This window comes from Thermochaetoides thermophila (assembly GCF_000221225.1).
Source record: "Thermochaetoides thermophila DSM 1495 unplaced genomic scaffold scf7180000011820, whole genome shotgun sequence".
NCBI lineage: Eukaryota > Fungi > Ascomycota > Sordariomycetes > Sordariales > Chaetomiaceae > Thermochaetoides > Thermochaetoides thermophila.
The window spans coordinates 3,197,526-3,209,865 of NW_006383036.1; the positions used below are offsets into that span (position 1 = coordinate 3,197,526).

General features: G+C 52.6%; 5 protein-coding genes across 5 annotated transcripts; 2 read left to right on the plus strand and 3 right to left on the minus strand.

Annotated features, from left to right (window-relative positions):
• Window positions 1-44: 44 nt before the first annotated feature.
• Window positions 45-1,019, minus strand: CTHT_0058600 (hydrolase-like protein; the record flags this gene model as incomplete). The annotated part of the gene is made up of 1 exon (XM_006696117.1): window positions 45-1,019. One exon carries the CDS (start codon window positions 1,017-1,019, stop codon window positions 45-47), a length of 975 nt encoding a protein of 324 aa, XP_006696180.1.
• Window positions 1,020-2,186: 1,167 nt separating this feature from the next.
• CTHT_0058610 (UDP-N-acetylglucosamine pyrophosphorylase-like protein) lies at window positions 2,187-3,705 on the plus strand (the record flags this gene model as incomplete). The annotated part of the gene is made up of 2 exons (XM_006696118.1): window positions 2,187-3,581; window positions 3,640-3,705. 2 exons carry the CDS (start codon window positions 2,187-2,189, stop codon window positions 3,703-3,705), a joined length of 1,461 nt encoding a protein of 486 aa, XP_006696181.1.
• A 149-nt stretch (window positions 3,706-3,854) lies between these two features.
• CTHT_0058620 (uncharacterized protein) lies at window positions 3,855-4,673 on the minus strand (the record flags this gene model as incomplete). The annotated part of the gene is made up of 4 exons (XM_006696119.1): window positions 3,855-3,971; window positions 4,082-4,380; window positions 4,446-4,606; window positions 4,663-4,673. The coding sequence occupies 4 exons, from the start codon at window positions 4,671-4,673 to the stop codon at window positions 3,855-3,857; spliced, it is 588 nt and encodes a 195-aa protein (XP_006696182.1).
• Window positions 4,674-5,549: 876 nt separating this feature from the next.
• Window positions 5,550-6,984, minus strand: CTHT_0058630 (ubiquitin-like protein; the record flags this gene model as incomplete). The annotated part of the gene is made up of 2 exons (XM_006696120.1): window positions 5,550-6,455; window positions 6,523-6,984. 2 exons carry the CDS (start codon window positions 6,982-6,984, stop codon window positions 5,550-5,552), a joined length of 1,368 nt encoding a protein of 455 aa, XP_006696183.1.
• A 3,940-nt stretch (window positions 6,985-10,924) lies between these two features.
• Window positions 10,925-12,200, plus strand: CTHT_0058640 (uncharacterized protein; the record flags this gene model as incomplete). The annotated part of the gene is made up of 4 exons (XM_006696121.1): window positions 10,925-11,101; window positions 11,175-11,406; window positions 11,466-12,037; window positions 12,111-12,200. The coding sequence occupies 4 exons, from the start codon at window positions 10,925-10,927 to the stop codon at window positions 12,198-12,200; spliced, it is 1,071 nt and encodes a 356-aa protein (XP_006696184.1).
• Between the last annotated feature and the right edge of the window lie 140 nt (window positions 12,201-12,340).

Below are 12,340 nucleotides of genomic sequence, written 5' to 3' on the forward strand. Positions count from 1 at the left end.
CAAGATTAGGTGGTTTCGCGACCATGCCTAAATTTTGTAATCTGTCAGGATCTGTCTGCCGCTGCTACTCGCTCTGCCCGTCGTTTGACGACCCAGTCTCCCAATTCTTTCCAGATCGCCTCCTTCTCCTTGGGTTTCAACGTAGCTGCCAACCCACTCGTGCTTGTCGCCACAAAGACCCTCGCCCCCTTCCAGTCCGGTGAGTACTCCACTCCCTCCTCCTTCTCCTCTTCTTTCTGCCCTTGGGGACCTACCACGCCCATATTCTCCGTCTCATCTTGCCATCCATACCGGAATTCGGCAGGCTTTATAGCCTTTCCATGCTTGACTCTCCAAATACTCTCCCAGATACTTTTCCCAACAATACACACTACCTCTGGCCTCCATATCCTGGTTTTTTTCTCCAATATGTCCACGCCAGCATCCATTTCTTGTTTACTCAGCTCGGCGCCATTCCGACTGGGCCTTGAGACGATATTTGTCAGCCCCAACGAGTACAGCGCTGGCATTTGCCGGTCTTCGGTGGGTGAGCATAGTCGAGGCGTGACGCCCGACGAGTAGAGAAGCCTCCAGAAAAGGTTGGTTGGATGGGCGTAGGCGTGTCCCGAGCGAGCTGTTTCAATGCCCGGGTTTAAGCCAACGAAGAGGACTAAGAGGTTGGGCCCGAGAGAGTCAGGAAGAGGAGGGAGATGGGCATAGGTAGATGGAGGGGCGTAAGAGGATGGCTGGCGGACACGCTTGCGTTTGGCTTGAGAATTGCTGGCAGAGGAGGAAGAGGAAGTACCGTTGCCATCGCCGTCGCTGGCTCCATCCTGTGAGTTCTGTGATGGTGGCTCTTTGCGCTTGGACGACAAATTGGGTTGAGCCGCTGACGGAGTCGGAGGTGCGCTGTATGACAAGGCTCCAGAGAGACGGGGGCTTCTCCGCAATCCGCTACCGTTATACATGAAGCTTTCGAGCTGGAGACGGCCCTTAAAGCTGGGAGGGGGTCGAGTCTCTTCTGTCGTCTCGGATGCCATGGTGTTCGTCTGTTATCGTCGTACTCGTCCGCGCCGAGCAATTTCAACTTCGATCACTCTTTGTCACTTCAAGGCTTGGTCAGAAAGAGGTTAGGTCTCCGAACGCAGCGCTGTGTGTGGCAAGCTCGCGATGATGGCTTTAAATATACAAAGAGTTGCAAGTTAAACCCATCCGTGCTGTGGCTCAATGGCTTGTTGCCTGCTGCCGCTGCAACATTCTGACCCTGGCACTTTAAGCCACAGGCAGTAGCGCCCCACAATTGACCAGAGCCTGGCGCGTCGTCCCGATTCATGTCATACACTACCCCAGCTTTTGAATCCTGACGGGTTGCTGAAAGAGTCAGCGAACTTCATGAAAGCCTTCAGTGTCACGATGGCAAAGGTGGGGCGGTGCTGTCTAGCCAGTCCCAATATTTGTGGATTTCTCTTTTGCTTGGCCATGTCATCTGCAGCCAAAACCGCCAACGCAGCTTGGCAAAAACATGTCAATACATGTAACTTACCCATATTTGCGGACCCTAAAATCATGTCCCAAACCGAACCCTAACCGCTAATCCAACCTAACCACTGATCATAACACTAGGTAACCATGCACTTTGGGGTGCTTTGTTGGGTGTTGTTGTGATGTTAAAAGTTTGTATGATCGTGGGGCGAAGGTGAGCCGCCAAACACTGAAACTCGATAGCCGGGCTCTTCTGGGGAACGGGAAGCTATGGGCAAGGCCCTGGCCGCCGGCAGATGGAGTGAGTCTCGAAATGGAATCCACACCGACAATCTGAAGTCCAGCGAATACGAGGCCTGGAAAGCGGAGGGAAGACCCACTATCAGCTCCACAGTGTCTCGATCGGTATTTCTGAGTGGGGCCCGCTGGGTCAAGGGCCTATCCAGCGGGGGCGGGGCCAGCGATGGGTGGTGTGTGGTTGCTGAGGATGCCTAAGTGTTGGGGTTATTTTAAGGACTTCTTGTACCTGGCTTCTAACAGCTTCATAAGAATTACTAACCTCTCATTTCGAGCTTATGTTTCGCATGCTCCGTGTCTCTTACTCCATCGTTCGTCGGTTTTGTGTATTATCAGGTCGGGACTACTTCTTTTAATCTGGTTTTTTTGGAATAGAGAGTTCGGACGATCTCCATTCGAGCACCCCGAGTTTAGACCCTGCGATCAACATGGCCATCACTACTCCTCAGGAGCCGACCCCCGAGCAGTTCCAGGAACTTAAGAATAAGTACACTGCCGCAAACCAGGGACATGTTTTCAACTTTTGGGACTCTCTGTCCAGCGAAGAGAAGGCGTCCCTCTACCAACAACTCACCCTCTTCGACCCCGAGTACATCAACACCATCGCCGCTAAGGCCCTTGCTCCACCCAAGGCAGACGCTGTTCCGCCATCACTCGAGCCCCTCCCGGATTCGGCCCGCGCTAGCATCTTAGATTCCAAGAAAGATGAAATCGACCGCTGGTATTCGGCCGGTCTCGACCTGATCGCCGCCAACAAGGTCGCCGTCGTGCTCATGGCCGGTGGCCAGGGCACCCGGTTGGGCAGCTCAGCGCCCAAGGGTTGCTTCGATATCGGTCTGCCCTCGAAAAAGTCCCTCTTCCAAATCCAGGCCGAGCGTATTCGAAAGGTTGAGGAGCTGGCTGCCAAAAAGGCCGGCGCCAACGTCACCGTTCCGTGGTACGTGATGACGTCCGGCCCGACTCGTGGGCCCACGGAGACTTTCTTCAAGGAGCACCACTACTTCGGGCTGAAACCCGAAAACGTCTTCATCTTTGAGCAGGGCGTTCTGCCTTGCATTTCCAACGATGGCAAAATCCTGCTCGAGAGCAAGAGCAAGGTGGCTGTTGCCCCTGACGGCAACGGCGGCATCTACCTGGCTCTGGTCCAGTCTGGCGTGCTTGCGGATATGAAGAAGCGCGGTATCGAGCATGTCCATGCCTACTGCGTCGACAACTGCCTGGTTAAGGTTGCCGACCCTGTCTTTATTGGTTTCTCCGCGGAAGCCAACGTCGATATTGCTACCAAGGTCGTGCGCAAGCGCAATGCCGCCGAGAGCGTTGGCCTGATCGTGAGCAAGAACGGAAAGCCCGACGTTGTTGAGTACAGCGAGATTGACCCCGCTATTGCGGCCGAGGAGGAGCCCAACCAGCCGGGAGTCCTCAAGTTCCGTGCCGCCAACATTGTCAACCACTACTACTCCATCCGCTTCCTCGAGACCATCCCCCAGTGGGCTAAGACCCTCCCTCATCACATTGCCCGCAAGAAGATCCCCTATGCTGATGCTGAGACTGGAGAGACTATCAAGCCGAACAAGCCCAACGGTATCAAGCTGGAGCAGTTTGTGTTTGACGTGTTCCCCATGTTGGATATGTCCAAGTTTGCCTGCCTGGAGGTCCGCCGCGAGGACGAGTTCAGCCCTCTGAAGAATGCTCGCGGTACCGGTGAGGATGACCCCGATACCAGCAGGCGGGATATCATGGCCCAAGGAAGGCGCTGGATTGAGGCTGCTGGTGCCAAGGTTGAGGGTAATGAGGGCGTCGAAGTGAGCCCACTGTTGAGCTATGTAAGGACCCCTGACTAGGAAGCCATAGATATTGGGACAATTGCTAACTTCGCTCCAGGGTGGTGAGGGTCTGGAGCAATTTGCAGGAAAGACAATTCCTGCCGATAGCCAGCTGGATGCTTAATTAGCGAAGCAGCTTGGCGGGGCCTGAGAAAACAGGGGACAATGTCTAAACAAGGCGGTGCTCAATAGACAATATCAGTATTGGCATTTGCGTGCTTTATGAAGTGAGCATGGTGCCAACTTCACTTTAGACAGCCAAAAAAAATCCTATCAAGAAAGCAAATAAGCCTCCAAATGGAGCAAAGAGGCGTCAAAACGAAGACTCATGAACTCCACCAAACGCCCAGGTTTGACGTGACCCTCTGAGTCCTTAAGCGCCCCTCCTATCTAAACTTTTCCATCCGTATCCTCCGTCAAGCCAATGCCTGCTTCTCTTCCACCCCCTTTGTCTTCGAACTGTTCAGAAAACTCAAATATGAATTCCACCCGATACTCACCACATTAACAAACAGTAAGCGATACTGCAGTGGCACGAGCTTAAAATTCGCTAGTTGCACAAACGGCCAAATCATCCAGTTGGTTGCGAGTGCCTGCCAGTAGCTCGTGCGTAACCGTTCCACGGGCGACGCCCCCTCCAGCATCGCCATACTGCTCAGAAATATGCAGATGAAGGTCGGCGCGAACAGGCCCTGGTCGCAAGCCACTCGTGCCAAGATCGTACTGTTGGGGCGATTAGGGATGTTAACGTGCCGCTGGAGGATGCGGAACCAGGTTGCTGCGCAGGGGCCGAAGACGACTGTTGGGTGTTAATGACGGAGCCTGTGAGAAAGATAACTTACAGGTAGGGGAAGTAACACGTACCACCACCGTAGAGGAGCATGCGACTCGTGCGAATGAAATCATGCTTTTCGAGACCCTTTCTCTCAACCAATTGTTGAGCTGTGATGTCGCCCACGCCGAAGAGGAATGATGTGGTAATGGCCTGGGTAAGGAGTGGTCGGGCAGCCAGGCGGGCTTGGTACCTCGGGTGCAATGTCAGTATATTAGCGGCTATTCAAAACATTCCTTGCATACTTACCACTTCAGCATTATGTTATGGCGTCGTGGAAGGTGCGGTTGAAGATCTGTGAAGCAGGCGTCGAGCGAGCGGTGAATTGGTGAGTTGGTGAAATCTCAAGCCGCAAACTGCAAGTTGGGAGATAAAGATCTAAAGATAGTAACAAAATGTTATGGGAAAAATTAGCTAACGTTTCAGATGTAGCAAAAAAATGAGATGGAAGTCCAATAGTCCTTACAAGTACAGAGTTTTAAGGCTTCAAGATCTTGAGGCACTTTGGGGACTTGGTTTGGTCAAAAAGTTCTGGCTGCATGAAACAAGGAGGTTTGACTCTCGACGAAATCTGCGGGCTGGTGCTTGTCCCACCCGTTTCCCCGTACAACTGACAAAATCCCGTCCCCGAGCCTACATATGGATTAGGACTTAACGCCTGCACTGCTACACCTGTAGCGAGCCTTCATAGGGTCTTAGCCCTGGCTCTGCTGCGTCGCGGTGGGATTCTGAAGGAGACGCAGTGGTGGGAGAGTTTGCTCATGGGTTCAAAGGCGGCTTTGTTATCCAAGAATGCAAAATCACAAGAGCTTAAATTCAACTTCATAACAAACTCGCTTGAAAATGTTATTGCGATGTCTGTTTCCTAACTACTGCACCGCTAAACAACTACAAGACGACAATGTCATCAAATAGGGTGCGGAGATAAAAGATGTACGGTTCCAAGCCTGTAAAGGGAGTCATGTTTTGCCTCAGACCGCGCATCCTGGATATCGCACCAACCGTAGTGCATGCCTGATAAGCCTGAAATTACTTGTCGACCATAGGTGGCCTTGCTATGGTCAGAATAAAACTGCTGGACTTAACTATCTCAAAGGTAAAAAAAAAAAAAAAAATCTCGCTCCCCGAGACTGCAATTATGGGTTGGAGAGGAGATACTCAATAGCGCCCTGGACACTGCCGCCGCTGCGGCGCAAGGCTGCCACGTTCCGTTCAAAGTCGAAGAAGCCCATATCGTTCAGTTGCCGCAACTGCTCAGCATATCGTTCCTCTGGTGGCCTGTTATCCTGCGGGGCTACAGCGGGAGGGGCAAAACCCCAGGCCTGAGCCATTTGCTGGAAAGTCTCAGGAGGGATTGGGGGTAACGGAAGGCCAAAAGGATTTGGGAGACTGGCACCGCCCTGATTGTTTGCTTGATTGGCGCCACCAAAGAGTGCGGCGAAAGGGTTAAAAGGCGGGGCAGTTCCAGCCGGTTGGTTTGGAGTGTTTGCACTGCTCCCACTTGAACCACTTCCGCCTTGAACTGATGCCGCAGGTTGACTCGATGTCGACGACGTCGCGCCAGCTGCTGTGCCGCCTGTATTGCTCGCTGGAGGAGGGGCGCCAAAAAGAGCAGCGAAGGGATTTGAGGCATCCGAACCAAGGGGCGCGCCGAACAGACCGGGCATTCCGAATAAGCTCCTCAACGGATCGTTAGCGTTATTGGCGCTGTTCGCGTTGCCGCCGGATGTTGGGGATCCAGCGGGCTGGCCAGAGGACGCATTATCGACCGCCCCGGGAGCTGGGAAGTTAGCACCAGCACTTTCCTGGAGCACCCTACGGAGCCTAGCCGCCATCCGAATAGCTTCTGGGTTGGTCATAAGGGCGCGGAACTGTGGTGAATTGAGAACTTCGCGAGCATTCGGCATGCTAGCAAGCATGGGGTTCATCTGGATCATGTAATCGACAAAGTTCGGGTTATTGAGAGCTGCTTGCATTGACTGGGCAACCGCTGGGTTCGAGAGCATATCGGCAATTTGTTCATCACTAGGGGGAGCACCCATCTGTGCAAAATGTGAGCATTACTGCACTGTCGGGAACTAATCAAATAACTTGTTAGACTGGACTTACTCCTCCGTCTGCACCAAAAAGGTCAAAGCTCGGCAGGTTTGCGAGACCAGCATATCTAGCGCCGGTTAGGGCTGCAAGCGGATCGCCTGCGCTGGTGCCAGCGGCCATGTTCTGAGGCACAGCTGGCGTTGGCGTGGAGGATGAGGCAGAGGTAGAAGCCGGTGTGCTCGCAGCAGCAGTTTGGTTGCTCCGAGCACTCTTGACCAAGTGGATAGTATTGTTAGGCTTGATTTTGTAGACACTCAGGGTATCGGAGTCCTTCATGATGCGTCCAGAATAGATCAGGCGCTGTCGGTCGACCGGGATATCTTCGAAGTCAGGGCCGCTCAGCTTCGTCTTGAGGTCTAGGACAGTAGCTGACTCATCCATGGTGATGGTGTGTGTCTTGTCATTAGAGCTCTTCACCTTGAAGGTAATCTGCTGCGACTGGGCTTCGCCGCCCGCTTCGGCACTGTCGGCCATGGTTGCGCAAGACTGGTTTCGATCTTGATGACGTGTGGCAATAGTAGGGAGCTGCGCGCTCAGGATGTCAAATGTCGGTAGATTCTGAGTGAAGAGCCAGAGAATCACAACGTGTTAGACAAGCCGCCGCTTGTCCAGTTAATCACGGTGACGATACTGACACCGCGACACCGCAGCCTGGTGGATGGATGGAAGTGGGATGAATGCACAAAAATGCCAAGCCAAAGGGGGGGGAGGAGGAAGGCCAGGTATGATGCGCCTGAGCAGGCAAGCTTCAGCATGCCTGCCAAGTGGGGCAGGATGTGGATTAGATAAAAGCAGGGGCTCAAGCAGCAACCATTATGACAGTTCGGTAACCACATACCAGGTATTAAAGACCTACCGGTAACCTGGCTATATGGTGGTTCACATAATCATTTGAGCCAAAAACGAAAAAAAAAAGTAATATCCAATAGTTTCTGGCCCATAGAGGCATCATCCTGCTCTCTATGAAATATGGTCTGGATTGTGATGAAACGGATCGACTAACAGTCAAGGTATCTTGATACAAAGGGTCCTTGTGGGTTATTTGCTGTTATGGTTAGATAGCTACATAAAAGCGGGATGCAAACAAAAAATCACGTACAATTTCGTACAGCATAATGCGGTTCTGCCCACAGCGCGCCCAGGACGTGATATGCTTATTAACTCTTCAACTTTGACAGTTCTTGCTTCTAGAACACACCATGTCGTTGACAATTGAGACAACATTGTTTGCAACCGTACTACGCCAATGTTGTTTATCTACTTTTTTCTGGTTTTCTTTCAACCACTCGTAGGTGCTGCATCCTCACTTGAAGAACCTTTGCTCCATCGCCAGCTCCATCCCTCTCATTGTAGATTGACAGCCCATGGCTCAGAACTATTCAGACCGCAGTGTTGAGAGACCTGGCCGCCATGATGATTCCGATACATCAACATAAGCGCCACCAAATTGACTGTACAAGTATATCCCAATACTTCTGGTGATCGGCGTCACCGGCCTGTTCTAGTCCCCAGATCAACCCGACAGAGGCTGCTAGCCATGTGACCCGGCCTTCTCGTTGGACTGCAGCAGAGTTGTGCAGTTCACGTCCGTGAACACCTCCCATTGTTATGCACGCTCACCTGGCATTGGGGAGACAGTTCCTTTCACCTTTCACCTAAGCCTGTTCCCTCAACGAGCTTGACCAACAGGAAGCGCTGGCCTTGGATCGGAAACCCACATCTCCCGGCCTGGTGCGCTTCATTCATGATGAAGAAGAGGGAACAGATCTGGCTTCCTGCCCGAATATGATAGTCGGCCTTCTCGTTTGGCAGTGAACTGGCTGCTAGAGCAGAGGTACTTAAGGGCCACTGCTTCTCCCAAATGATGACAAAACGATGACATTCTCACCCATCGGGTTCAAAGGGTACCCAAACCCCTGGCTGCCCGGCCACGTGGAGCAACATTGACGGCAGTTGCCGTGGTCCTGTCAACAGGGTTTTGAGCACCATGCAGAGCCCGAACTGGTTATGCAAGCCACGTCCATCAAGGCTTATTGGTTTCTCGCTCTTATTGGATGATCTGGGTGGCTTGGGATGGGACAGATGGTGTGCCGTTACATCTTCCGGATGTTCAGCATACTTGCCGGCCCGGAGTCGGTGCCCAGCCGGTGACTCTTAGGGTCACCGAGCCGAGCGAACCGGGTTGGCTGCAACCGCTCCTCTCGACACCCGACCCGACCCACGGCTGCCCCATTGAACGGTTTGGTCCCCGGTGAGAGTGCCCAACCCTGGACGGCTGTGGCGCCAAACCAGAATGCAAATTTTTTTCCTGTCCAAAGCTGCCCAAAAGCTTCCAGGCAGTGCAGGCACCTACCTATGCTAAATCTCTGGGCTACATTCCCGGAATCATGATTATTAGTCACGGCCCTCATCTTCACCTTTTGTTTATTTGTCTAAGTACGACGTTGAAGTTTATGCCAGGGCATTCGGGGGACGAAGGGCCATCCCCCACCCTATCACTCTTCAAGAGCCCCTGCGTTGGAGATGACTTGCAGGCCAAGACAGCTTCGTTGTCGCACCGAGTTGGGCCGGACGAAAATCTTGCGTAGTTGGGCGGTCGAATAGTCTCTGTCAAAGCTCGAAGTACCTACTCGGCTGAGTGGCAATTGCCAGATGGTATGTTTTCCTCTGATCCAATGTTTATCTCAACAACCCAAACGGTAAGAGGCCAAGGCAGACTCGAGTGAGGCCGCCCATGAGTTTGCGTTCTTGTCACTTGGATTAGAACCTTGGAAGCTATTCACAGAGAGCACAACAAGCGTTCAGTCAATGTTGTCATCACCAAACTTTGGGCCGGACGTCGTCATGAAGGCTCAACATCTGCCATGTGGATGGCAAAGCTGCGACAGAGGATGAGTTGGCAACTTACGCCAGCTGTACTCAGCCGTCTATGCCTTTCTCTCTGTTTCCAATGTGAGCTTACTTTGGGCCCTGCGTCTCCAAAGCCCGAGCATGTTTCTTTGATCCACCTCGATGCATTGGCACGCATAACAAAAGATGCTGAGGCAAGGCCTGTCGTCCCACATCATGGCTCTCAACACGGACGACGTCCACAATCATTGGGCGAACACAGAAAGCTCGATGAATTGAATTTTAAGTTTTTACATGCAGACAGGAGGAAAGCAAGGCGTTTTTTTCTGCCTTCGTTTCCAAGCCCAATTGTTCTCTATCCCGCTCCCTTTGCCCGCATGCTGTCAACAGAGCAGCCTTTGCCCTTATCCTGGGTGTCCATTAGTCAGGCGTTTCAGTATCTTTGATCAGTCGGGTTTCCCAAATTTGGAACAGAACTCGTTCGTCCGTTCGTCTCCTTATCATGTTTAGGTATTTGAGCCTGCAAGTGATGTGCGACAGAGCGGCCAGTCGCCGACAAACCGGCCCGCTTTTGAGGCTCGGGAAGAATTGGCCGATGCCCTAATGTCAACTTTGGTGTCAATAGCACGGGGTTCCTGTTCCACAATGGCCCACAGCGTACGTTGTGCCCTTGAGGTTCGGAAGAGCGCAGGTAGTTCGAGCCCATACAGACACCTCATCGTCCTTACCTTCAACGCTCCAGGAACATGTTCGGTCTCCACCATATCGTCCTCGGCTGCAGAGTTGGAGAAGTGCTTGATTGGGCCCCAACATCAGCAAACGGGCGAATCGCTGATGCCACCACTCTATCGGAACGGCCTCGATGATAAACACGGCCAAGTGCTCCTTGGCAAGAACAGCGAACATTCCAAGGCGACGTTGATCGCACAGCCGCAAAGTCTGGTAAATATCATGCTGGAATCAACTTCTCTGACGTTGCTAGTTGCTCTCTTCCATCTAGTAAATCGCTGACACGATAAAACATTGTACATCCAATACACACCGACTTCTATGTTTTGACCCCTGCACTCTCCGGTCGATGCCGGGCCACGAAGGTATGCGTGGTCATCCGATGGTCTGTTGTCATTTGGTCAATCATGCCTCTGCCGTCCCCGAATGTTTGTCCCCGACGCATATGCTGTGTCCATGCCATCCTCGGGGGGCTCGATCATGTTCCTTACCATGACAGCATCATTGGGCTCCACACCACATGGTAGGGTGTATGCTGCTGCTCATCGCTCCCAAGATACCTTGGTGAACCTTCGGAAAGCAATATAAAGCCGAATGCCCTGCGAGATTGCTGGACCTTTGCTCCTTTCTTGCTGCCCGACCCTCATCTGAGATTTCGTCAGTCAACTATGTGCTGGCCCTGATTTGACTTGAAAAGTAGAAGGCCCTTTATCAGACAATAGCATTCTGAGCTTTCTCCATCCCCGATCCAGGGACTCGTTGCCCTACGCTTTTTTTTTTTTGAATTCCTAAACGATCCACTTTCTTGTCATATTGGAAGTCGATATTCAGCACAATGGCGTCTTCATTCCGCAAAACACGCATAGCTGCGTCTCCTGTCATGTACACCAATGCCGTGTACTGGCCGAATTACCGGATATATAACAATGACACGCCCGGGCAGCTAAACTACAGCTGCATCAACCGCGTCTATTACGCCTACGCCAGCGTGGCAGCAGACGGAGGTGTATTTGTGAGTTTCTGCCTAGACTGTCCTTCGAGCCCTAACCACAGTTACATCCAGCACTACTAACACGCAGCTCTAGCTTAGCGACGAGTGGGCCGATGCCAAAGCTCCCTGTGACGGCGTCAATGGCGCCCTGGGCTCCTTGATGTATTTGAAGAGCAGATATCCGCATCTTCAAGTGTTGCTGTCTATTGGTGGGCCAGGTTCTGAGAGGATATTCCCTATCGTGGCTTCTGATCCCATTCTGAGGGACAATTTTGCACGCTCTGCCCGAAGCTTGGTTGATGCCCCTGAGTTCGATGGCATTGACAGTGAGCTTACTCCCAGAATCGACTTTCCAAGCGATGTCTGCTGACAACTTCTCTACCAGTCGTCTGGGAATATCCCGCCAACCCTCAACAAGGCAGCGACTTCCTGTCCCTCCTGGCCGCCGTGCGCATCCACATGCCCGAGGACCGCTACATTGTGACCGCTGCCCTCCCCGCCAACAAGCACATCCTGCAAAACATCGACCTCCACCGCTCCTCCGAGTACCTCGACGCCATCAACCTTCTGACCTACGACTTTTACGGGCCCTGGTCCTCCCGCAGCGGCCACCAATCCCAGCTCTACGCCATGAGCAAGGATGAACCTTCGGGGGCCGGTGCCGTCTCTTACGTCATGGGCTGCGGCGTACCAGGCAGGAAGATCTTGTTTGGAATCCCGCTGTTTGGGCGGAGCTTCTTGCACGTGGCTGGGCCGGGACACAAGAATAGGGGCTTTGGTGGGAACGCGGACGGGGCGTTTGATTACTCCCTGCTACCGAGGAAAGGAACCAAGGAGCAGGTAGATAAGAGGGCCGTCGCGGCGCAGTGTGTGGGGGGTGATGGGGGCTTCGTGACGTATGATAACCCGGATACGGTTAAGATTAAGGCTGCGTTTTGTAAGGAGAAAGGGCTTGGGGTGAGTTCATTCGTACCTTTGTGTGGGATTCTTGTTTTGGCTGACACGTATACTGACATGACGTTCTCAACAGGGCCTGTTTTACTGGAGCGCTCCGTCTGATGCGAAGGACAGTAAGAGAAGTCTTATCATGACCGGCTTCAAGATGTTACACAGCTCTTGAGCCTCATCACAGACACCCACTTACAGTTTTCGAGAGCGTTCCCTCTGCGCTCGTGTCTACAGATGTTCGCTCACTTGTATCATTTCCTTTGTACTGGGCATCGTTGATACCTTGGTTCAGTTTCATATTAGTTTCTGGCG